Source organism: Diadema antillarum, unplaced genomic scaffold (assembly GCF_040938485.1).
Source record: "Diadema antillarum isolate AM-2024a unplaced genomic scaffold, OU_Dant_1.0 scf00000017, whole genome shotgun sequence".
NCBI lineage: Eukaryota > Metazoa > Echinodermata > Echinoidea > Diadematoida > Diadematidae > Diadema > Diadema antillarum.
Window position 1 is genome coordinate 2,902,411 of NW_027270906.1, and position 23,301 is coordinate 2,925,711.

At 40.0% G+C, this 23,301-nt stretch overlaps 1 protein-coding gene across 1 annotated transcript; it reads left to right on the forward strand.

Moving 5' to 3' along the window:
- The first annotated feature begins 1,139 nt into the window (after positions 1-1,139).
- LOC139725679 (uncharacterized) lies at positions 1,140-21,760 on the forward strand. The gene is made up of 14 exons (XM_071636769.1): positions 1,140-1,248; positions 3,214-3,379; positions 4,289-4,443; positions 5,003-5,064; positions 5,244-5,343; positions 5,778-5,903; positions 8,297-8,401; positions 11,390-13,183; positions 13,782-13,891; positions 15,377-15,494; positions 16,068-16,276; positions 17,782-17,902; positions 19,891-20,005; positions 21,410-21,760. The coding sequence occupies exons 1-14, from the start codon at positions 1,185-1,187 to the stop codon at positions 21,666-21,668; spliced, it is 3,504 nt and encodes a 1,167-aa protein (XP_071492870.1). The 5' UTR covers positions 1,140-1,184; the 3' UTR covers positions 21,669-21,760.
- Positions 21,761-23,301: the final 1,541 nt, after the last annotated feature.

Sequence of the window (23,301 nt, forward strand, 5' to 3'; positions counted from 1 at the left end):
AATGTGTAGATGCCTACAAGACTAAAACAGGGATCAAGATTTCCCACTTCCCTTTAAGTAAGGAACTTATGAAGTAACTTAAATGAAAGAATTAAACCGTAGGGCCTACAACATGATCCTTGATAATAGTATGCCAAGCTCCAAAATTTGCTAAAGAATGATGTGGAACAGAGATTTTCCTTGAGACCATTGCATGCATGTTGTCAAACATCTTCACTTATTACTTTATGTAGGCCAGCTTGTTGTAGGAAGGCAAATTTTCACACAATCAATATCACAACCAAGATGACATAATACCAGAAACGTAGACCAACATACAGACTAATCATTAAAATTAAGGAACAAAATACCTGGTTAACTCTTCTCGCTTCTCAAAGCAATAATTTACCCTAAATTATATCTCTAAAGAGATAAATAAGAAAACATTAATAATTACTATTCAAAGTATAGATTAATCATGTTCATTAAATTGTCATAACAGTCTGCATCATTATGTGTAAAATTTTGCACAAAAAGAAAGGGGAGGGATGAAGGGATAGGCCCTAGTTAACAAGGAAGAAAAGTGGAAAGCGATGTGGACTTGGAAGAAGAGAAGATCACAAGAAAATACATTGTAGATCCTTATACAGCTGTATTATATCCTCGCTCTGTCAGCACGAACTTGCATTCCCCGCCCATCCCCCTCCCCTACCCTCCCCTACCCTCCCACCGCGCCCCCACCGCCCCCCCCCCCCCCCCCTTCTCCCAGGGCGGTGAGACGAAACCAGTACCAGTCGCTCCTCTCATCACAAAGCACCACCGGCATGCACCAACGGCCGTCTAGATAGTCTTATTTCTAAGCCCCTTCATATCGATTTGAGATCTGACGAATGATTTAACCGCAGAAAACTGATTATATTTATGATATTCAGTGATATGACAAAATTTAAATAGCACAATGAACCATTTTTTTGATAATGTAGTTCTTGTAGATGTTTAGAAACACAACATTGTAATAATATTTCATGTAAAAAAACAATAATTCTAGTCTATAGTAGACTAACATTGGCACGAGATTGACAGTCGATCGTGCGAGAAAGTCCAAGCTGTGACTGACGTTTGTATTCGTTGACTTTTTGACTTGCTCGTTAGTCCCATAGTATAATAGGTGGCGTTTGAACAGTCGCGAAGCGGTAAATTCGAAGATGTCGCTCACTCTAACAGAGGCTTGGATCCGAGAAAGGGTCCAGCTGACTCATGATAACCTGGGTAAGTAGCAGTTTATACGTGTGAAATAAGTGATCATTTGAAAGCTAGATGATACTGAAAATATACTTCGCTCACTTTGCCAAGCTAGCGCAGCTGCCAGTGCAGTGTAAATTTAGTGCCAGCTGCCCTTTTTGCGCAGAGTGCAAAAGAGTGGAGCTACGCAACCGAGCTACGACTAGATCTAACGATAACGTTAGATCTAATTTATATGATATACATGTTCGTCGCATCGCAAAGCACAGCAAAAGTAAATTTACAGCACCCATTGATTGTGTAGTCACAGTGTCAGTGATGTTTTGATTAAATCCTCAGTAACGTTAGGGGTCTAAATGCAGATGCAGTAGTGCAGTAATCCCCAATGCAGTAGACTATACAGAGTCACAGCAGCAGAATGACATAACTATACACAGCCCAGCAAAGGCAAAGATCAGTCTGTGGTGTATTTTGTCTCGAGTAGATCTAAACAACTCTGCATGTTTGCGGCAGGGGCACTTTCAGTCATCAATGACATCAATAATACAGCTAAACAGGGATCGGAGGTAAAACACTAAAAAACAGATAAATAATCTCATTTGTGCTTAGTCCCACTTCAGAACACAAGCAGGAGAATTAGCAAGTGTTATTCCTTAATCCTTCAATCATGCACGGCTAGTAACCGATCAGTGGGAATGCTGAAGGATGATTGTTCCAATCCTTGTGGGATTCATTTAAGAGTACATTATATATCTACTGTTGTGTGAAAATTATTTGCTTCAGAACGGTCTCATATTCAAGTAATGTGCAGATTAATGCCCCGTCACTGACCAGGGACGCTTACCTGGAAACATTAAACTGCACATTACTTGAATATGAGACCATTCTGAAGCAAATACTTTTCACACAAGAATAGATATATAATGAACTCTTAAATGAATCCCACAAGGATTGGAACAATCATCCCTCAGCATTCCCACTGATTCCCACTGATCAGTTACTAGCCATCCCCTTTAAATGTCAGTGTCAGTGACACCTTATTTTGACATAAAGATACTTATCTGGCCGTCGGGGATATGTTCCTTGGAGACTGCGTCTAATAAAAGATTTCTATGGACAGATGGATCTTTCTGTCTACACCTGATCAGGCCTTTTCATCAATGAATAAAACGGCCCCTCCTGCAAATTGGCACCCTTTACAAAGCCTGCCTCATGGCCTCAATTGGAGTGTTTTTACTTTTAATTTGTCCATGTCATTGGGGATATTTTCCGCACGCCACGTATGGCTACATTGAATCCTCAGAGTCAAAAAATGATTTTAAAAAGAAAATCCTCTGGATAAACAGATTCTTTTTTTTTTATCATTGTAAGAATAATTATACAATGTAGATGTTTTCTAGATATACATGTACTGGAGACTAGATCTATATTATGAGATATTTTGTTTGATATTCTTTGTAATCTGGCTTCAGAAATAAAAGCGTGCTTCCTAAATCTAATTTGTACATTGCATTTCTTTCAGACAGCCGTGTGTGGTGTATACCACAAGAAATCCCTATATACACTACAGTTTGCAGACTCTCACTGTAACCTAGCACTAACAGCCCTAGGTTTGTCATACTGTTCTTCAATTGAACATGATGAGTGACTGAATCCAAGTATTCCTACCATCATGATGGCTACTCGGCCTTCCAAGTAGGCCAAGCAAGTGAGAAATTATCAAAGAAGACTCGGGACAAGACAAGAAGACTAGAATCCTAAGGAGGCTGAAATCATACCAATTACTATCAACTCTTTGAGCTTGATTCTGTGCAGGAGTGGTGTGTTATTCACGATTGACTAGAATCTAGTTGCTCAGGTTGAAGATGTGTGAATTGCCTCATCGTGAATATGTATTATAAATGGAAAAACAAACAAATAAACAAAAACCTTGCCTTTTGGCAAGCCAACCCTTCCCGTATTATTTCTGGCTTGCTTCATTTCAAATTGCAGAGGATGTGAGGTCGCTGTCTCTCCCAGGAACCTACCAGGAGAAAATTGCCAACCTTGGTAATGCTCTTGCCAGTTTCTCCCGCCTGAAACAGCTGGACCTGTCCCGCAATGCTCTCCAAAGTCTTCAGGGCTTGCAGTTTCTCACACTCCTGGAGAAGCTTAACCTGTATCCTTGCTATTGACCGATTCGGGTTCGTTGAGGGCAGCAGACATTTTACGTCACAGGGCGCAGCCATAGTGGGTGTATCGGTGTGTATCAGCCGACCCCCCTGCTCTCCCCCCACCCCCGGGCAACGTGTTTATCACGCACTTGTAACAAAGGTTCGCGCACTAGCAAGCATTCGCGCACTCAGTACGAGACGCCCATTGGCTAAAGCAGTTTTTCATTCTGCGCGCGTGCTAATGTAGGGAGAGGGGTGGGGGAGTGCGGAGGGGGGTCGGATGATACACCCAGTATGGCACTGCCCATGCCAAAAATACACATAGCGCGTCACAGAATCGGTCAATACTTAGTACTTGGTTCTGTTGTTGCTGTTGTCATTGTTATTGTTGTCATTGTTATTGTTGATGCAGATGTAGACGATTCTGTATTATCCCAATGTGTATGGGAAATATGTTTCATGTATTGACTCTTAAGGGAATTACCATGTGTTGGACATACAGTGTAAGGGCTTGATACAAGCAAAAAGCCAATTTGTCACAATAAAGACAAATGACTGCTTAGAAGTTGAGAAACTGGCGGCTGTTGAATGTTTAATCATCTTCTCTTGTAGGCAAAAATATTGCTAGCTGCAGTTCTGGATATTTTCTGATGAGGTAGATGATATATTATAACCAGGCAACTCTAACTGCCACTATGATCTTATGATCATGCATACCCTATGAAAAATTTTATCTGCATTTCACTGTTACACAAGTCACACATGATGACACTAATTGATCAGCTGCATTGGTAAATGTGATGTTGTATAGAGTTAATTTCATCTCTGAGCTGAGAAAATGCTTCAATTAGTAGATCAAGTCACTCCTCAATTCCAGTATCCCTTGAATGACCCTTGACCTTTGAGTGACACAGGTACTACAACAATGTAAGCACCCTGCAAGAGCTGAGTAGGCTGCGACACAACACCAGTCTGCAAGAACTGGACCTGAGGCTCAACCCGGTCACCAAGAATGAGCCAGACTACAGGCTGTACCTCGTCCACATGCTACCCAACCTGAGGAAGCTTGGTAAGGATGGGTCAGTGGCATGTGTGGAAGACTCATTTGTCTCTCAGTTGGGAGCATATAAGTGACAGGTGGAGACCAATCACATGCCCTCTCTCTCTCTCTCTCTCTGTTCTGTTCTGTTTTGTTTGTTTGTTTGTTTGTTTTTTTTTTGCTTTTTGTTAAAATTTTATTTTAGGGGCAGATATTGGAAATGGATAAATCAGATACTAGCAGTCTAATGCTGCAAGTAGGCAATGCACTGTTAAACAGCCATCAACCTATGTTTGTGATAACTGATAGTACAATTGTATTAATATGTCTCTGTCAGTGATAAGGATTATTTCCCCCTTTTTTCTTTGTAAGGTAAAAAAGTCTGAAACAAGCAATCAAATAACCCATAGGATTTGTTATGGTTGTTCGAATGCTTGTTTAATGAATATGATAGTGCGCAAACACTTTGTCAAGACCAATATTCACGAGTTTTATTTCTGTCTTTAGTCCAGTGAAAGGTGTGTGTGTGTAGATTTTGCAGAATACCAGTGTATGGTACCAATTATCATAATTTGTCATTTTCTTTCAGATGACCGTTCGGTCAGAGAATCAGAGAGAAAGTCAGCTCTACTCCATTTTGATACTGATCAGGTGAGATATAGCTCTTTTGTTCATTAATTTGTTTTTAGCAGAGTTGATCACCAGTGGAAGAAAGTGTGTGAAAGATGTTTTTAGATTCATGTGGGCTGAATGCCCCTTTAGCCATTTTTGTTTAGTTTGTGTGTGAAGTATGTTCTACTGTGTTTCTGTTGGTTTGTCTTTTGTTGCAGGCAACCAGTATGACGGAGCACGCCCCCTCTCCAGCCAGAGAGACGCGAAGAAGTGAACTGCCCAGGACCAAACACGTCAGAGGACTCGTAGGGAGATCAGGTAAGCAGGTCATACTGACACCAAGTGCAACTGTCACTACAGATACATGGCATGCCTCTTCACTTGTAGACTTATAGAAGGTTACGAAACCCAGACAGGAGTACAATCTGCAAGAGAATATTAAGTAGAGGGGTGAAGGTTGAGGTTTGATGACAAAGTTCAGTAGTACAGCAGTAGATGACAGGTTCAAGTCGCGGGGTTCCTTTTTCCGACATGTTTGTTAAATTACAGATCAGCAGTTGCGATCTTACAATTTTCATGATTTGTCAGAGGGAGACAAACTGAAGAAAATGAAAACCTCAGGAGTACAATCCGTTTCCTGACAGTCTTCAAGTCAGACGTCTATCCAGACTGGTAGATCTTTTGCATTGCACATCATGAGTGATTTGTTCAATTTTGTCATTTTCTTGTCTTTTCTTTTCTAATCCACTCAGTCATAGAGGATGATGACAGTGACCTCCTTGACCTTTTGGCTAGGACTGACGGAGATTTGTCCAAGCCGCGGCCAATCACAGGCTCTGCATCGGGACTTCCATCAGTGGATGTACAGTCCAGTCAAGGTAGCAACCATCTCTTGGATTGATGCTGAGACCATTTTTTCTCCTCTTTTTCCCTGGTTCTTTTAAAGGATGATTTTGAGATTTTTACATTTGAACAACTGTGAATTAGTTATACTGAGTACAGGGTGTCAGAATTTATAGTGATTGGGGTGAGGAACAAGAATGTTGTCAAAATTCATAACAAATTGCAATGAAAAAAGATGATGATGTGGCAGCCTCACCATAAGAATGCATGAGTTGAGGCTCAAGGAAGCAGAACAAAAGGAAAAGGCATGCATAGATTTCACACAGTTGAACTTGTTCAGCAAGCAGTATCCATTGTAATTGAATTACACTTCTACATTTCCGAAATATGTGAGTCTCTTATGTCATCAACACTGTTCAGTGTAATTTGTTGAAGATTTTTCAGAGTATTGGTTTCTCTGCTCAAGGACCACAATAAATTCCACAAATCAATATATGGAGCTGTCGATTTATGTTCTTATATGAAGTGAAATTATGAGAATGGCCTGGAATGCCCCTTTAAATTTAAACCAAAACAAATAGAGTGTGCTCGTTTAGGAGAACACGTATGAACCAATCTATCAAACTAATTCATGTGTTTCAAGTGCAAATGTCTACTTCCTATATGCCGCCTCCACTCAAGGGAATGTTAATGTCATAGTGATTGTACTATTACTTAGTTGTTAGCTGTGGGAATGCTGATGGACTAAAGTGCTTTACTTAATCATATTACGATACAGAAAACTTTTATTGGTTAGGAAAAGATGTATAATGACAAATTTTTGAGCTTCAACCAACCTTTATATTTGGCTGATGAGCTTCAGTCCACTGCTGAAGACTTTCTCAATCCAAGTAATTCCATCACAATCCAAGTGATCCCTTTGTTGTCTGTGTGGTGATGCTTTGGGATCACTGGAGCATACCATGGTAGATACAGTAGGTAACAATGTGTCTCCAGGGTCCCTATTCACAGCAGGATTAGTCTGCCTGATCCAGATCCCTTCTTTGACTTGCCTTGGCCATAAGTAGGCTTCAGAGTCAATTATGTGGGCATCATCCCACCCAATGTTATGGCTAGTGTCAATGGCAAGCATTGCAATGGCTGAATGGCCTGGATAATTTAGTCTACATGCCCCTTTGTGTTCATGTGATCTGTTGTTGAGCGACCATCCAGTTTGTCCAATGTAGGTTTTGTCACAATCCCTGGCACAATCATGATGAATCATGAGACAATGATGCCATGCATACTGGCCAAAGAATTGGTATACTGGCACCAGTATTCTTTGCTTTTGATGTACATCAGTGGGGGGTTTAAAGGGACTGTACAGTACTGGTTGAGCTGGGGATTCATGTTTTGAACATTCCTAAGTGAGGTGATGAAAAGCCTCTTATAAAATATGAAAGAGCATGTAATTTTAAGAAGGATTCAACGTTAATTTGATGAAAATTGGTTTTCAAATGGCTGAGATGTCAAAATAAGTGCTAATAATAAAAGGCGACATGCCCCAACTTTATTAGTGTCTCTTTGTTTCACCTTGTTTTGGGATATCTCAGCCATTTCAAAACCGATTTTCATTGAATAAACTTTTGATACCCCTTAGAATTGCATGCTCTTTGACATCTCATAGAGCGATTTCTGAATATCTCACAAAACTTTAAAAGCTAAATCTTCACCTCGACCAGAACTGTACACACCCTGTAAACTTTGTCATTTCAGTTGTTATATGGTTCAATAAGAATATGCCCCCAAATAGTGCCATCTCATCTGCATGATCATCTTTAAAGTGTATGGAGAATTTTGTATTTCTCATGTCTCTACAAAATATCTTCCTTCCATGTCAGTTTGTTTCTCCTAGTATTGGATGGATTGCATTTTTGTTGTATTCCCTCTTCATTAAACAACCTGGTAATTCTCAAGCTCAACAGACTTTGCAGACTATTCCTTCTTCCAAAATTTTAAAATAAAATGTAAACTGTTCCATTCCTTCCCCCAGCCTTTCTTTTGTCTTTAAAGCCATCGCTATTGTTTGTTTTGTTTTGTGTTTTATCATAGCACACCTTTCATTCTTTCAATTAACAAATATTTGTAGAGGGCTTTGATATGATACCAGGTTTCTTCAATATGCATTCATAATAGTCCAGTGTGAAGAACATTTGATAGTTGGAGTACAGTGGACTACCGTTTTAATGAAGTCCTCGGGACTGGCAGTTTTCTTTCGTTATATTGAAATTTCGTTATTAGCGAACAAACAAGCAATAAAAATACATAGAGTGGATAATGTTGCGGCTTGAATTTTTACTTCGTTATAACAGGAATTTCGTTGTAACTGTGTTCGTTATAACGGGAGTGCACTGTAGTAACAATCCCATTTATTGATTGTTGTAAACAGACTACCCAAGACTGTACAGCCAGAGAACCCCACCCCACAGGAGTATTGGTCATCAAGCACCCTCCGGTCAGTTTACTGAGAGGGACCGTGGCTCATACCATACAGGTGAGTCATCCATGGTCATCTTTGCTCTCACCTCAAATTTGCAAAGTGAACCATGTTAGCATTTACCGGTAGCTTGTCAATATTCATGCTCATACCTTGATAATGCAAAGGCTTATGAGGTTCCCCCCCCCCCCCTAAACCATCCTTATCTACTGAACTTAAATAAAAAGTTGTACATTCAATATTTGATTTAACAGTCATAGTCTGCTGAGTGTAAATTTCACCATATGATGCATCACGCGTTACCCCGGGGTACCGTAGTACCCTGGGTTACCGTGTTTTGTAGCGCCACCTCACGTCCACTCGAGGACAGCCAGAGAAAAATGCATGCACTGTGTGTGCGTGTACATAGTCATTCCCATGCCACATGGCACGCTGTGCTACAACTAGCGTGTGCTTCAGTGCAGTGCAGTGCAGTGGCTAGCGCGCGCTAGCTCCAGCACCAAAATAATTTCCTCCTTTTGGCACCCAGGGTACAACCTTTTTAAAGAGATAAATAATTCCACAAAATGGCTGATTTTTATTTGGTACCCCGGGATACCATTTATGTCATCATGTATCATCAATTGTTAATTTCAGTCCATTATAATCACTTATTCTGCAGAAGGCTCCCTAAACGAGCAACCATTTTCTTCTCATCCTGTCAAGAGAATGTAAAATCCTCTGAGATTTCTGAAATTATTTCCACCTAATGAGATGCATGTACCACACAAGCATCTCATAGCTCTTTGGAATGGCAAGGCTGATTTTGATTTGTGAATGTTGGCAACCTTACAATAGCAAATTCTAGAACGGCAAAGATCATTGTGCTGGTGATGAAAGTGGTTTTCACCTTCATTTGTAATATCACAACAAGATACAATGATCCTGAATTTTTGTGGGATATTATTCATGGCTGTTTGTACTGTGGTGTGTTTCTTTTTTCTTTCTTTTTTTTCTTTTGGATTTGGAGAGAGACTTTTCTACCTGTTTCACTTACTCATACAACTTTTTTTGTGTGAGTGTTTTTTTTTTTTTTTAAGATCATAGATTGCAATTAATAATACAATGTCCCAATCAATAGCATTTCTTTCACACACTCAAGAGGAAATCTGGACTGGACATAGATGGTCAAAATAGCTTTATGCTGTAGGAGTTCAAATGTAGCATTGCATGTAGTTTCACAATAGTATTATAGATTTGAATGTCCTCACATTATTCCTTGGTCATGAGGGTATACTACAGTGAGAAACCACCATTTTTATTTTGTACCATTATTCAAGCGTATCTAATCATAGTCACCTACTAGATTTACTCATACATCGAACAGACCCAGGTCCCATTTCATAAAACTCGTTATCAGAAACAACTGCCACATATCTATGACAAGTTTGCTCTCAGCCAATCAGGTGCAAGGATTTCTGTAGCTTATAACAACTATTGTAACTTGTTATTGATAACAAGTTTTATGAATTGGGGCCCAGATATTCATTCTTTCATAGAGTAGCATGCATACTGAATGGTTACTTTCTAATCATTGGCTCTAATATCCATGCTTATTGCATTTAACTCTTCATATTCACTCTCCTGCACACAGAATTTACGCTATGGTCTTTATGTACAATGTAGTAAGATTCAATGTACTTCAATGGTTGTAATTCATAATGTTGAAAATCTTATTTGTTGATAAATGAGCTACCTAAATTTCAAATTGACCCTAATGAGAAGAATATGATAATAATGATATTTTTAAAAATAGATCAAAGAGGACAGTAGGAGTCCCATAGTCAGGCATAAGAGAGATATTGATTTCATGTTGAAGTTTCACATGCTTTCAAGAAACAGTAGTGTTAGTCCAAAACCTCATATACAAATTAGGGAGGTTGGTGATATTATGCCCGAATAAGTGTTCTACAGATCAGCACACAAATAGTCACTTACATTGCAATGTGATTCATTGTAAATTGCAATCAATGATTTCTGTAGAATTAAATTACTGTATTGTTGTAAAACTTAGCTCTGGTGTGTTAAAGAGGGAGGGGCTTAAAGTGCTAAATTATCATCCCAGAGTATGGTGTGTGTGTTTTTTAGGCACTATAATATTTAGATTGAACAAACCAATCGCAGAGCTGTGAGGCAGTAACACCCTCATTTCATCTAATTTGCATAATGCATCACTGTTTTATGAGAACAAGAGAAACTCTAGAATCCCATAACCCAATTTTTGTAATTCCAATGAATCTTCTACTGGTCTTCAGGTTATGGAGTAGTATTTGAACTTGCATTCTGGTACACTCTACCCTTAGTTTCACTTCATGCTACTGGCAAAATTTCAATTCAAATTCATCATTGGCACTTTGCATCAAGAGCTCATAATTGAACAAGTGGATTTTTGCACACTATATTTACACTTGATGACATTATTGATTGATAGGTTATTCTGTGGAGTTATTCTAATCCTCATACATTGCACTATTATTTTTGTATTCTTACCAACCAATCACATCAATTATATATGAATCATCAAAGTCTGTGGGACTCTAAGGCCCACTCAACATTTTCACTGCATTTTCCTTTTCTTTTACCCATTTCTCTGTGCACTGATCCATTCTGTCTGTATTTGTGTCACTGACTTTCAATTTGCCCAATCAAAATGCTGATAATTCACATCGTGCCTCTAATTTTTCTTTTGTCTCTCTGACTCCCAACATGATGGAAAATTTGGTGTAATTGCTGACGTTCGGTCCAACTCTGGCAAACTGGTGTAAAACATTGCAACAATTAAACTGCTGGCTGTGTAACTGGCGAAATATTGAACTACTATAACAAAAATTGGCATCTTTTGTTCACTTGATGTTATGCTGGATTGCGACTTTTACCACTGCTTCTGTGTGCCTCTAAATTCTGCCATGTGTGCCTGCCGTGTTCCTTTTCAAAACCTGCTTCTGCTGGTGCTTTGGTGCTTGTGAATCTCCCCTTGCCCATGAATGTGCATTGCCTATACTGAAGACATAGCGTTAGGCACTGTTCAGGCAGCCAACACCTCACTTGCCAGTGATTCCACAGGAAGTCTCCTAGACATGGACCCCTTGGACCCCCTTGGTGACTCCTTCCACAGCACCCACCTGTCCCCTGCAAAACCCTCCCCTCCAAAATCCTCCCCTCCTCTCGCAGTCAGAGACCCCCTCACCACCCTGCACGATGACCCACCATCCCCAACAGACACTAACACTCTGGTCGAGGAGATCACTAGGAGCATTTCACAAACTTGGCAACCCTCAGACTCCCTGCTCAAGGACAGGAAGGCCTTTGAGGTTGAGCATCGAGACCTTCTCTCACCCTCTGACACTATTAGCCTCATGGGGGATGGCATCACCGACTTTGGAAATGCGAGGCTGTCCTTCTCTCCCTTGGAGGGCAGGAGGAAATTGGACTTTGCTGGTGACTCTCCGAACACTGCTACCTCAAAAGAGACAGTAACAAGCCCCAGTGGTGTAGGCTCAATAGGTCAAGTGTCTCCCCCTCATAGCGTATCAACCTTTAGAAGTGACTTCTCCCTTTCTGAATTGAGTGACGTGGATTATGCTGAACTCCCCCGCATCCCAGCTTCTCAGAGGGAGAAAGGTCCTATTAAGGCTGGCGACATCTACTCATCAATTCGCCTGCAAACTCTCAGCAGGGCCAAAGCACTTAGCCAGACCACTGTACTAACATCATCCCCTGACGGGCAAGGTACTAACACAAATTCTTCTCCTCTTGCAAAAGAATCCAAAAAATCTGTAAGCTTTTTGCTTGGGGATGTTGCAGACACCAGAGACCCAGAATCAGATAAATTGAATTCATCTCTTGATAAGTTAGAGAAGTTGCTTGATTTGACATCAGAGAAGAGCATGCTGGAACCACCAAGCAAGACGGGTACATTAAAAACAGAGCTTTCAAACTCGAATGTAAGCATGGGTAGCCCATCAAAGTACTTTAATTCCTCTAGATCTAATGAGATTGATTTGATTCACACATCAGCCTTAATATCAACTCCTCAAGAGGACAGATACTCTGGTCTGGTCATTGGGACTGGGAGGAGGTTGGGCAAGCAGCTTTTCACTGATGACACTAGAACACATACCCCTTCTACTACACCGCTTAAGAAAAGTTCAATACTTAGTGAGACTCAGGGAAAGGACCTAAAGACAGATGCACTAGCAAAGCTGACTGATCCTAAAGCTGAAAATAGAAACACAGCGGCTTCGTACAGTTTCTCGTTGCATGATGATAGTTCCTTGCCAACCTCTTGTGCTACTACCACCCCCTTGCGTGTTTCTCCTCACACCCTTATCAGACCCCTGCACTCCTCCAAGAGTAACCTGCATGCCTCCCCTCCTCGCCCCACTCATCCCTCTTCCCTTTCCCTTTCAGCCACTGTCTCAGTCTCACCCACCCTCACTGACATCACCACTGCCTCTTCAGCTACTAACACTAGCCGCCCGTCGGCAACAGTGAGGGGGAATCCCCTAGTGGACCAGCCTCCCATACCAGACTCACCTGGAGCGGGCAGGGCCGCACCACACCCCGTCGCCATGTCAGACACCTCACTTCATCACGTTCATCACCTATTAACCCCGTCCCCAGAACCATCCCAACATTTACCAGATGCGGAGAGGTCACAGCGGCAGCAAGGTCATCAGAGGTCAAGGGTCGAGGTGGATAGCCGAGGAAGAGTCGACCCCAATCTGAGATTCACAGATGAGGACGATGCCTACACTGCCTTCTCTTCCAAAGTGAACTTCACTCCAAACCCCAAATCAAGTAAGATTTAATTCTTTTTTGAGCAGAGAATTCAGTACCTTTACTGTGAGCTTTTTCTCTTTTTTTTTTTTTTTTTTTCAAGCATTATCAGCATTATTAGCCCTTAGGCTTAAATGCACTTCAAAAAGTCAACAGACTTTAAACCTTTTTAAGATCTCATTTGTATTATGTATTCTCATTTCTGTAACAGAAGTTTTTTTCAAAACTTAATAAGCAGAAGTAAAGGAGAATATGTCACCACACTAGTTAGACTGAAGTTTGACTTGTTTGCACAACTCAAGAGTAAATGGTGGCTTTACGGAATTCTTAATTTGGATCTTATCCAGCTATCAATTTCTCCACAGTTGCTTACAAATTAATGTATGCATGAAACAAGAATGACACAAAGTTATGGTGGTAGAAACACTGTCAAGGTATGAGTATTGGGTCGTTGGTTTTAATGTGATTTTTGTGTTTGTTGTTTGTTTGTTTGTATGTTTGATTTTGCTGTGTTGTAGGTTTCTGTTACGTGAGGCATCACTCTCTTATGTTTTGAGATACTTATGTTATATATAGCCTCTTGAATCTAAATTGGTTTTAATCTCTCCAGGTGAAAGAGCAGAGACCTTGTCTTCATCCTCCTATGACATGCATCCATCCAGTGGGTCAGGTGACCGATCAGGTGACACGTATAGTGAGCCACCTCCAGTTCAGAGAGTCTCCACAAAGGTATGCTACCATCTCTCATCTTCTTCCTTGGTGTGGGCATTACTAATCGTACAATGCAGCTTTGTAGTTGTTAAAGCTGAAATGTATTTCTCAGAAGGGCTCAAATTTCCATCTTCCACCATTTTGGAATTTGCTTGCAATGCATCAGAAGGGTCCACCAAGAAACTTGTCTGGCTGATGATGTGATTTGCCTGGATGATGAGCTGTTTGGAGTATTTTGAGATGAAAGGACTAGGATGATAAAAGTCAGTGTACCCAACTTTTATTCCTGAAGAGCCCTCTCCATTCAAAAGCAAGTGGGTAGAACATTACATGATGAATGATTGTGCCTTAGCAATCATATTTCTCAGCAAACTGCATGCTATTCACTCTTTTGTGGAAGATCAATGGATACTGCTATGGCCCGATTTGTTGATTATTGATAGTCAATAAGAAATATTATGTAGCAACTGCAATTAGATTATGTTTTTACATTGCAATACTGTCAGCGTACCATTATGTTTAGTATTTCACATTTTCATCATTACCAAACTGAAATCATGTTACCACAGCATTATTTTCCATTTCTTATGCATACATGTATGTGAGTTCATTTTAGAGCAAAAATCAACAGGCATATAGATTTGTTTTACCTTTTTGAAAGCAGTACTGGTTATGCTGCGTACCACCAGAAAGTTGGGGCCAGTTCATGTTTGCGTTTATTAAATTGCTTTAAAGGTCCTGTTTACCTTTGGAAGCAGTGATTAAAAAAATGTTCAAGATATCACATTTGATGCATATGTGTAGGTCAGTTGTATCACAAAACATCTAACCATATAAAATTTTTGCAATAAAGCCTAAAATATAAGGAGATATCAGTATCTTTCTCATTAAATCATAACTGTAGACGGGTTAGTCTGGAAACAGTTTTATTATAACTGTTGTTCACATTTTGTGCATTTAACAATACCTAGCATCGCTTATACGGATTCAAATTTTTACAGTGGTTGTTTCTATCCCTAACTCACATTTTAGAACTATTTTAAAACACCAATGCTGGGTTTTTGTTTCTTCTGCAAATGGTAAATTATGCCTTTAAGAGACTGTGGTGCCTTTACCATCAAAAGATTCATATAACTTGGGAAAGTTACCGTAACAAGGTGAAATTCAAATGAATTTTACTATTTTTCATATTCTCATATGTTTATAATTACATGAGTAATATCTGTCATGTGTGAGTCACAGGGGAGAGGTCCTGGAGGACAGATAGCTTATCAAATTGAAAGAATTTTGCAGACCTGAGTTTACAAAGAAACAATAGATGACTAATAGATCTATATAAAATTATATGCATGCCACTCTTTTTGATAGTCGATATACTACAGGACAAACAGCTAGTTGACAGTTGTTCAAATGGCAATGCTCATGTAAATAGAGAAAGACATGAGCCATTGAGCGATTGTTACCATCTGTGACCAACCTCGCTTCCATTGTCCCTTCATACAGCAGAATGCAACCTCTGCTCCAGGGCCTGCTCAGAGTACCTTCATGGACAGTCTCCTTGGGTTGGTAGACAGGTACTGGAATGGAAGCAAGTCACTGCATGCACACTCAAAGTTTCAAGGTATGTTACATGAGTCCTATAACATGCTGTTGCTACAATGATTTCTTCGTTTGAACATTTATGGCCACCCTGTGTAGTTATTGTAGCGAGTATTGTCTGGGTAATAAAGTTATTTAAATTACTTGGTGTAATGCTCACAAAAATGTACTCCATAATCAATGACATGTGCTTTTAAATGTAGCCTAGCCAACTGAATTAGCTGTTAATCCTATATTCGTGATTATTCATAGGTTTTCTTCAAGTGCCTGTTCAGTTATGTCATTGTTGTTTTTTCTTTTTGTCAGCAATTTCGGATACCAAAGTGCAGATGTGATGAAATGCATCTGATGTATGATATTGCTTGTACTCTGTGCTGTTGCTTTTTTTCCTCTGTCTCCCAACTTTAAATAGAATCTCTCATAAAACTACTTGCTGCTATACAGAATATTGCCCTGTGAAATTCCAGCAGTAATTGACGGTGATTTAGAAGAGGTATATTGTTCCTTCCACATTGATTTTTTTGGTCTTGTAGAAGAATACAATCTAGTATCTTATTTGTTTGTGTGATGTTTTGTTGTTGTCATCATCCACCAGCCCAAGCCCATGGACTCCTGGAGAAGTTACTGGCAGAGGTCAGCACCACGAGTCAGGAGCAGCTGGATCGGTTGCAGCTAGACGTGGCCCGCTATGCCCAGGAGAACGTTGCACTGAGGAGCAAACTTGGTCCGGCAGGGAGGGCGCCCTCACAGGCCTTTGGAGGAGCTGATTTGCAGACTGCCCTGGACAAGGCACAGAAAGAAGTGGTTAGTGTCATAAATGTAGTGGATCTTCCTCCCAGATAGCAGTGACAAGCAATGTAAAGATACCGACTGACGTGACAAAGAATATATGGAATGTTCTGTCCGAAGGATTTGAAATGATGTTATGTGAAGTTATAGGTCTTTAAGCTAAGGCAAGAGATTCATAACCTCTCCAAATTAGTACTTCAAATATTGAAGTTTGGAGATTCTGCATGTTTTCAAAGACAAAAGTCTAAATCTGTTATATTTTACAGTTTGCAGACTTATTTTGAGATTAATGCATACTTACATGTTTTAAGATTTGTGTGAAAAAAAAAAATCTTTTTGTCATTGTAACCATTTTTGCAGCATCACCAAAAAGCCTGCAGCTAGCAAGCTGCGCACAGCTATGTGCACATTGTGTACCAAAATACTATTCTGCAGTTTTATGCCACACTGCTTTCTTTGTGAACATCAGTTTACACAAAAGTATTTGATCATGGAAGAATATCTCTAATGATCCACAATGCAAATGTTCTGACTGTTACGTATTTGCAGTATGTAATGCTGGGGTGTTTTTGTTTTTGTTTTTGGCCAAAAATATTGCAGGTTTCATGAAAAATACTATTTTCCAACCAAAACTATGCCTGTTTAGTCCTCAGAGTACTGCCATATTATTCGCAAGGTTGGCACCCCTCAATATGGCACTGTCCTAACATGAACATTGACATACACTGCAAGGTTACACTGACATCACTGAAAGATGTGTCATTTGTTTGAGTGATGTATTGGCACCATCCACTTATCTGGGGGGACAATATCCATTGTGTAAGCTAACTGGCACTTGCTGTGCCAAGAGATGTGATGCGTGTGATTGATGTACCGCAGAAACTGTTGTCATGGCAACCATTAGTCACTGGTACCAGTCTCATGAAAGGTTTGACTATTGTGGTTTGAGAAGGTGCTACATCTGAATATCTGTGGTGACAACAGATGCTTGATTGCATTCAACTCAAGTTACTTCACTTTTGGACACAAAGAACATTACATCTTTATCTTGATTATTTTTTCTTTTTTTGTCTGGATAATTGAAGGAACATGTAGCACTTTTTTTGCTGAAATTTTGCTCTTATGACCAGAATTTGTCAAGTAAATTTATATGTGACATGACTCCAATGAATTTGAATGCTGAAAAGTTGTAGTAGTAAAACATGCTTTTACAGTGTTTGAAATAGCAGATGAAGTTATTAACGATTTTCATTGTGTTTCATGGAGTAGGGTGGTTTATTCACAGATAGTCTTCAAATTAGTGAGTTAACTTCAAGTTGGCGCATTGTACAATGTAGGAGAAGATTGCCCCAATATGAGCTTACAGTGTATGCTTACAGTGTGTGCTCCTACATTACATGTTTGACTGTGAAGGGATTGTCCATTGTATTGCCGATGTCACTGCGTGCTAGTATCGGTATATCTGTCAGAAACATGCTTGATGACTGTCTGTCTGTCTGTCCGTCTCTCTGTTGTTGCAGGAGTTGTTGCGTCGAGAGCTCCAGGACACCATGGCCCAGAACAGGGACCTTCAGTCACAGCTGGTTGAGTCTAGGACCAGGTCCTCGGAACTCAGAAATCTCTCCCACACAGAGACCAGAGGTGGGTTGCGTGGAGAGAAAAGATCCAAATCATTGAGCAGTTAATAGCTGCAGCTGGCAAAGCAGCAGCTTGGCAGCAGCAACCAATCATTTGTGAACCTTTTCGCAAGTTTTTTGATGACTCCAATCATTATGACTTTAAAGGGATGGTATCATATTGATTGAGATGAGGATTCAGTTTTAAGCTTTTTGTGCAATACTTAGAAACCACTTCATAAAATGTCAAAGAGCATATGATTCTAAGAATAATTTAGAGTTTATTCCATGAAAGTCGGTTTTCAAATGGCTGAGATATCCAAAAACAAAGTAAGACAAAGCGATCCTAATGAAAGGTGAGTCCCACCTCTTATTAGGATCGCTCTGATTCGGATGTCTCAGCTATTTTAAAACCAATTTTCATCATATAAACTTTCAATCCCCTTAGAATTATATGCTCTTCAATATTTCATAAGAGGTTTCTCATGACATTATCTCAAAAAGTCATTATCAGAAAACATTGTAAACCTGAAACCCTATCTCAACGAAAACTATACCTTCCCTTTAAGATTCTATGTGCAATGAACCCCAGGTTCCTGAATTTCAATAACTGTGCCGGTAGCAGAAACAAAATTTCCTTTGTTTTTTAGCATACAGCACTTTATCATTGATAGCCAAACAGAGTATTTCCAGTGTTGCAGCACTTAGAGTAGAGAGAATAGCATTGTTGTTCTTATAAATGATTAAATACACGTATTCCATGGGAAAGATCCCCAGCATGTTAGATTGATTTCTGTGGTAGGATGTTGCACTTGCAAGTGTGACCATGATTACAAAATCAGACGTAGTGTTTGTGTTTCATTTGCTATAAGCACAGTATCTCCTCAATTTCTTACACACTGCGAAGCTGTTACATGAAAATTTGTAGTAGTGAACATTACAATAGTGACTCCTTAAATAGTGCCTAGAATGTTACCACTATGTTCAGGCAAAGTGCTGCATGAATGCAGTTCTTGCTGGAAGAAGATTTTTTACTCTTTCATTCTCACTTGAATGTACCTTTTCATTTGTAACTAGGCATCTCAAAATTCCATTTCATTTGGAACATTGCATTAACCCTATTCTAACTGGGGAGGGGGGTCAATTTGACCCCCCCTCGACATTTCGCGTCGCGATTCCGCAACATGCAAAGATTTTGCCGCGTCGTTTCATGACTTTTTTCTTTGAAGTCTCCCGCATATTTTGAGACCAAATTTGCGATGTCCGGGTACACCGTTCTGAAGTTACGTAATGTTTTGCGTATGCATGTCAACCCGAAAATGGCTCAAATTCATGAAATCGTGTGCAAATCCAATGCAAATTGTGTTTTTTGGTTAAATTGATATAAATTAGATTATTTCAACTTTTAACCATTGAAATTAATCAATTTTAATATAGATAAGCTTGAAAAAGTGCCTGCAACAAATTTTGGCCAAAAAAATAGAAAACAAAAGGTCAATGAAATACATAAGAAATTAACAAAACAATAAAAAACAAAAGAAACTGATGTTGATTGTGCCATTTTTTACAAGAAAATTGTTCAATGTGTCTTGAGGAACTCTTACACAAAAATTTAGCAATCATTCAGTCTTTTTAATGGAGTTATAGGTGAAAATATGATTTCATGCGTAAATTTGCATGATTAATTTACTAAAAATAGAAAATCAAAATTTTTCTTTTATATGACCATGTAATCTTGTAGTTGACATCCGGCTCTATAATCAGGCAAAATTTTGCGGCGATCGCGCGATCGGCGGCCGAGATCTGAAGGGGGGGGGGGGGGGGGGGGGGGGTCAAATTGACCCCCCCAGTAAAAACTTGGTCTCAAATAGCCCAGTTAGAATAGGGTTAATAACTTTGAAACATCTTTTCCTGGATTTTATTTTGGTCCTAGATTTTATTGTACAGTCACTCATCACTTCAGTCATCCAGACTTTAGTCATTATTTGTCTTCCATATGATCCTTTCCTCCAGGTGACGTGTCAGGAGAGGGAGAGAAGCTGAAGGTGGAGAATGACAAGCTGAAGCTGCAGCTCAAACATTTCACCCAGCTCCAGGAGCTGGCCACGATGCTACAGGAGAGCCATAAGTAAGTCTGTTTCTTATCACACCATACCTTGAGGATCAAGCAGAGCAGAACATTTCTCACTTTATCATTCAAAATAGCATCGTAGTTTGCCATAGGATGTCACATATTATACAACACCTAAAAAGAATGTAGCTATCCAATTGGTGGATTGCCCATCACGTGACATTCAGTTGAAGGTTCCATCGCACGCTGTGGCTGTCAGCCGTGCAATTTTGTTGAGCAAAAATGGATAGCGCATGGCTGACGTCACCAATTTCCATTGACTCCCATGTTAAACTCACGTTTGACCCCCAAGTTTTTGTTCCATCACATTGCTCTGATGTCACAATAAGCAAACATTTGCTGCACACACTCAGCAATTACAAGCGTGCTTAAAAGTGCGTACTTTTGTCACTCATTTTTGTAAACAACTTCAACCTATCGGTTTCACGTACGTACGTGCGTACACACAAGTGACTGTGACTGTGCAGCTTCTCACTCACCTTTCACGGAAAATGGTTGCCACTTCTGTGCTAAATTCAAGAATCTGTGTGGACCACATCTGTTGATGTCCGAGGTATTGTATAAAACAAATAGTGTATGGTCTTTATTCGTGCAATGGTACATGATTTCGCACTCAGTCCTTCAAAAATTAATAATTTTTGCATCGATTGCCTGATTTTCCTCAAACTTTCACTGATGTGTTCTACTAATGTTGCTGCTTTCACTCAATCCACATTGCTCTTTGGGTTTTGGTTTCCTTTAAATTTAAACAGTTAGTTGGGTGCACCTATGGCAATCAAACGTGTGTTAACAATTAGCCTCAAAGGAAAGTGCATATTTGTGAGTTGCCAATGAATATTTTCTAAATGAGCAGTAACAACACCCATTCTGTTGATTTTAAAAGGGTAAATTTGGATATGAATCTGATTTGACAGGAAATGTTGTACATTTTCCTGAAAAGATATTCAATCATCAGATTTGAATAGTTTGTACTGGAACACTGTTTCAGTGTCCATGATAAAAAAAAGCACAGTACCTAGTAAAGACATTTTAATTGTGCAGAGAATGAGAAAGTAATAAGTGTAGGAGCTCAATTCCTATCACCAAAACTTACTCCTATCTCTTACTCTCTATACCCCCTTTCTCCTCATCTTCTACCCAACCCCCAACCTGACCCACTTTCCTCCTTTCCCTTTACCCCTTCCTTTTCTCATTCCCAATCTCTATCACTTTCTCATAACCCCTCCTTCTTTCCTATCCCCCCTTACCTCCCACTCACCCCTTACCTCCCTCTCACACCTCCCTCTCATCCCTCCTCCCTCTCACCCCCACCCCCCCCCCCCCCCCGCCCCTCCATTCCTCTCCCCCTTACCCCCCTCTCATCCCTCCTCCCTCTTATTCTCCCCTGCCTCCCTTTCCCAGGTCCCTGGTGACGACCAATGACCATCTCCTGAAGGAGCTGGAGGAAACCAAACAGCGCCACCTGGAGGAGGTTAAGCAGCTCCATTGGTCCTACTCCCAGCTCAAACAGACCGTTGACATCTCCTCCCTCCATACCCCATCCCACACCCCAGTCAGGGCCAACGCCCACTCCGCCAGTAGTGAGGGAAGTCCCCCGGGGGGCGGCTACTCGCCCGGCAAGAAGGTTAGGGGCTTCAGTTACAGCAATGGTACAATGTGAAGGAGTGTTGAATGAATTGAACAAATTAAACATGGGCACTGATACCCTATCTGATTGTGAATGTTATTTCCAAGGTAAGGACCTGCATTTAATACGAAATGCTGTGGATTCAATCTTTAGAACACACAAAATATTTTATCAAACTCTCATTGAAGTGTCACTTGTTTTTTCCTTCCTTGAAGATTTGAATTTGCTTCTTATGTGATATCTGCATTTTCTTTTCTAAAGCCATAATGATGAGGGACTAATGTCATTGATCCAGGGGACTTATATGTTAGATTGAGAGGCCATTGTAGTCTTATCCCATCTTCTACTGTTGTTGCCAAGCCATTCAGAATGAGTTAGTTGAGATATTTGTCAAGTTTGTTTGTTTGTTTGTTTGTTTTTTTGGTTTTTTGGTTTTTTTTTGGGGGGGAGGGGATTTCTCCAAACAGCAAACTGTCAATTGGTCACGTATGTTTTGTTTGATGTTGCCAAAGGAAATCAGATTATCTATGTGAATATTTCCAACAGGTGTGTATAAGCTTAATCAAATCCTGTCAATTCAGGATTGACCGTGCCATGATTCACAGACACTAGAATGAAAACTGGAGTTATGATACTGTATATGCCATATATTTTGCGAGTCTAAATTTTCACAAATCGGAACTTCCCGGCGATTTCGCAAGTGGTTAAATTTGCGATCATGGAGTCCTGGACCGAATGGAGAAATGTATACGCGTCCGTCACACTCATAGCTTGATCAGAGTCAATATTTTCATGTGTCTTTAATTTCACCAATAGCACCTGACTCGCGAAATTTGCGAAAATAAAAACCTCATGAAATATTGGGCGTATACAGTATACTGTAAATCACTAACACACCAAATTAAGGCCCTGTGGGATCTCTCTTGCCTGTATTTATGTCCCCCTCGCTGTCAGTGTTTGTATGTTTATGTGATCTGTAAAACTCCCAGGTTGTGTAATGTCAGTGTCAGGAGCTGTGGTCGATACCCATCCGTGTTTGTATTCTAGCGAGACGTAGGTAGAGTTGTACTAGGAGTTGACTGCCATTGACTCACAAGAACAAGTGTTCTTAGGCTGAAGTGGACATCATGATGTAGCTTTTAGAGGCTCGTTTGAAGATTTGTAGTGACCAGTAGACATGAATGAAGAACTGGATAGTGAGAAGTTCATTGATGTTGCGAAAAAGAATATATGTATGTCTTCAGATGATGTATTCAAACAGTAAAATTTGTACATTTGTATAATTATCTTAAGGGCAGGAATCTATGTCTGTTATGTGCAGTGTTAAAGTAGAATGTGTGTACTCTATCTTTTGTAAGTCTGCTGTTGTGTTGATTGGCACAGGAAATGTATGCAATCTCAAGAATTACGCATTAATGTAAATAGTTTCAGATGAAGCAGTATTATGATATGCATAGGATGCCTTGTATATGATGTTGTGTGTGAAAAGGATTAGTGTTTGAAGTGGTGTGAGGCATGTACATATTAGTGTTTTATGTTTGGTTTTTGTTTCTGAAAGAAGGTGTACAGATAACCCAAACCAGCTATTCTGGGAGGGCTGAAACCATTAGATTTTTAAGGAATATGTCATAGCTGGTTCCACTGCACGATGCTTGCAGTATAAACA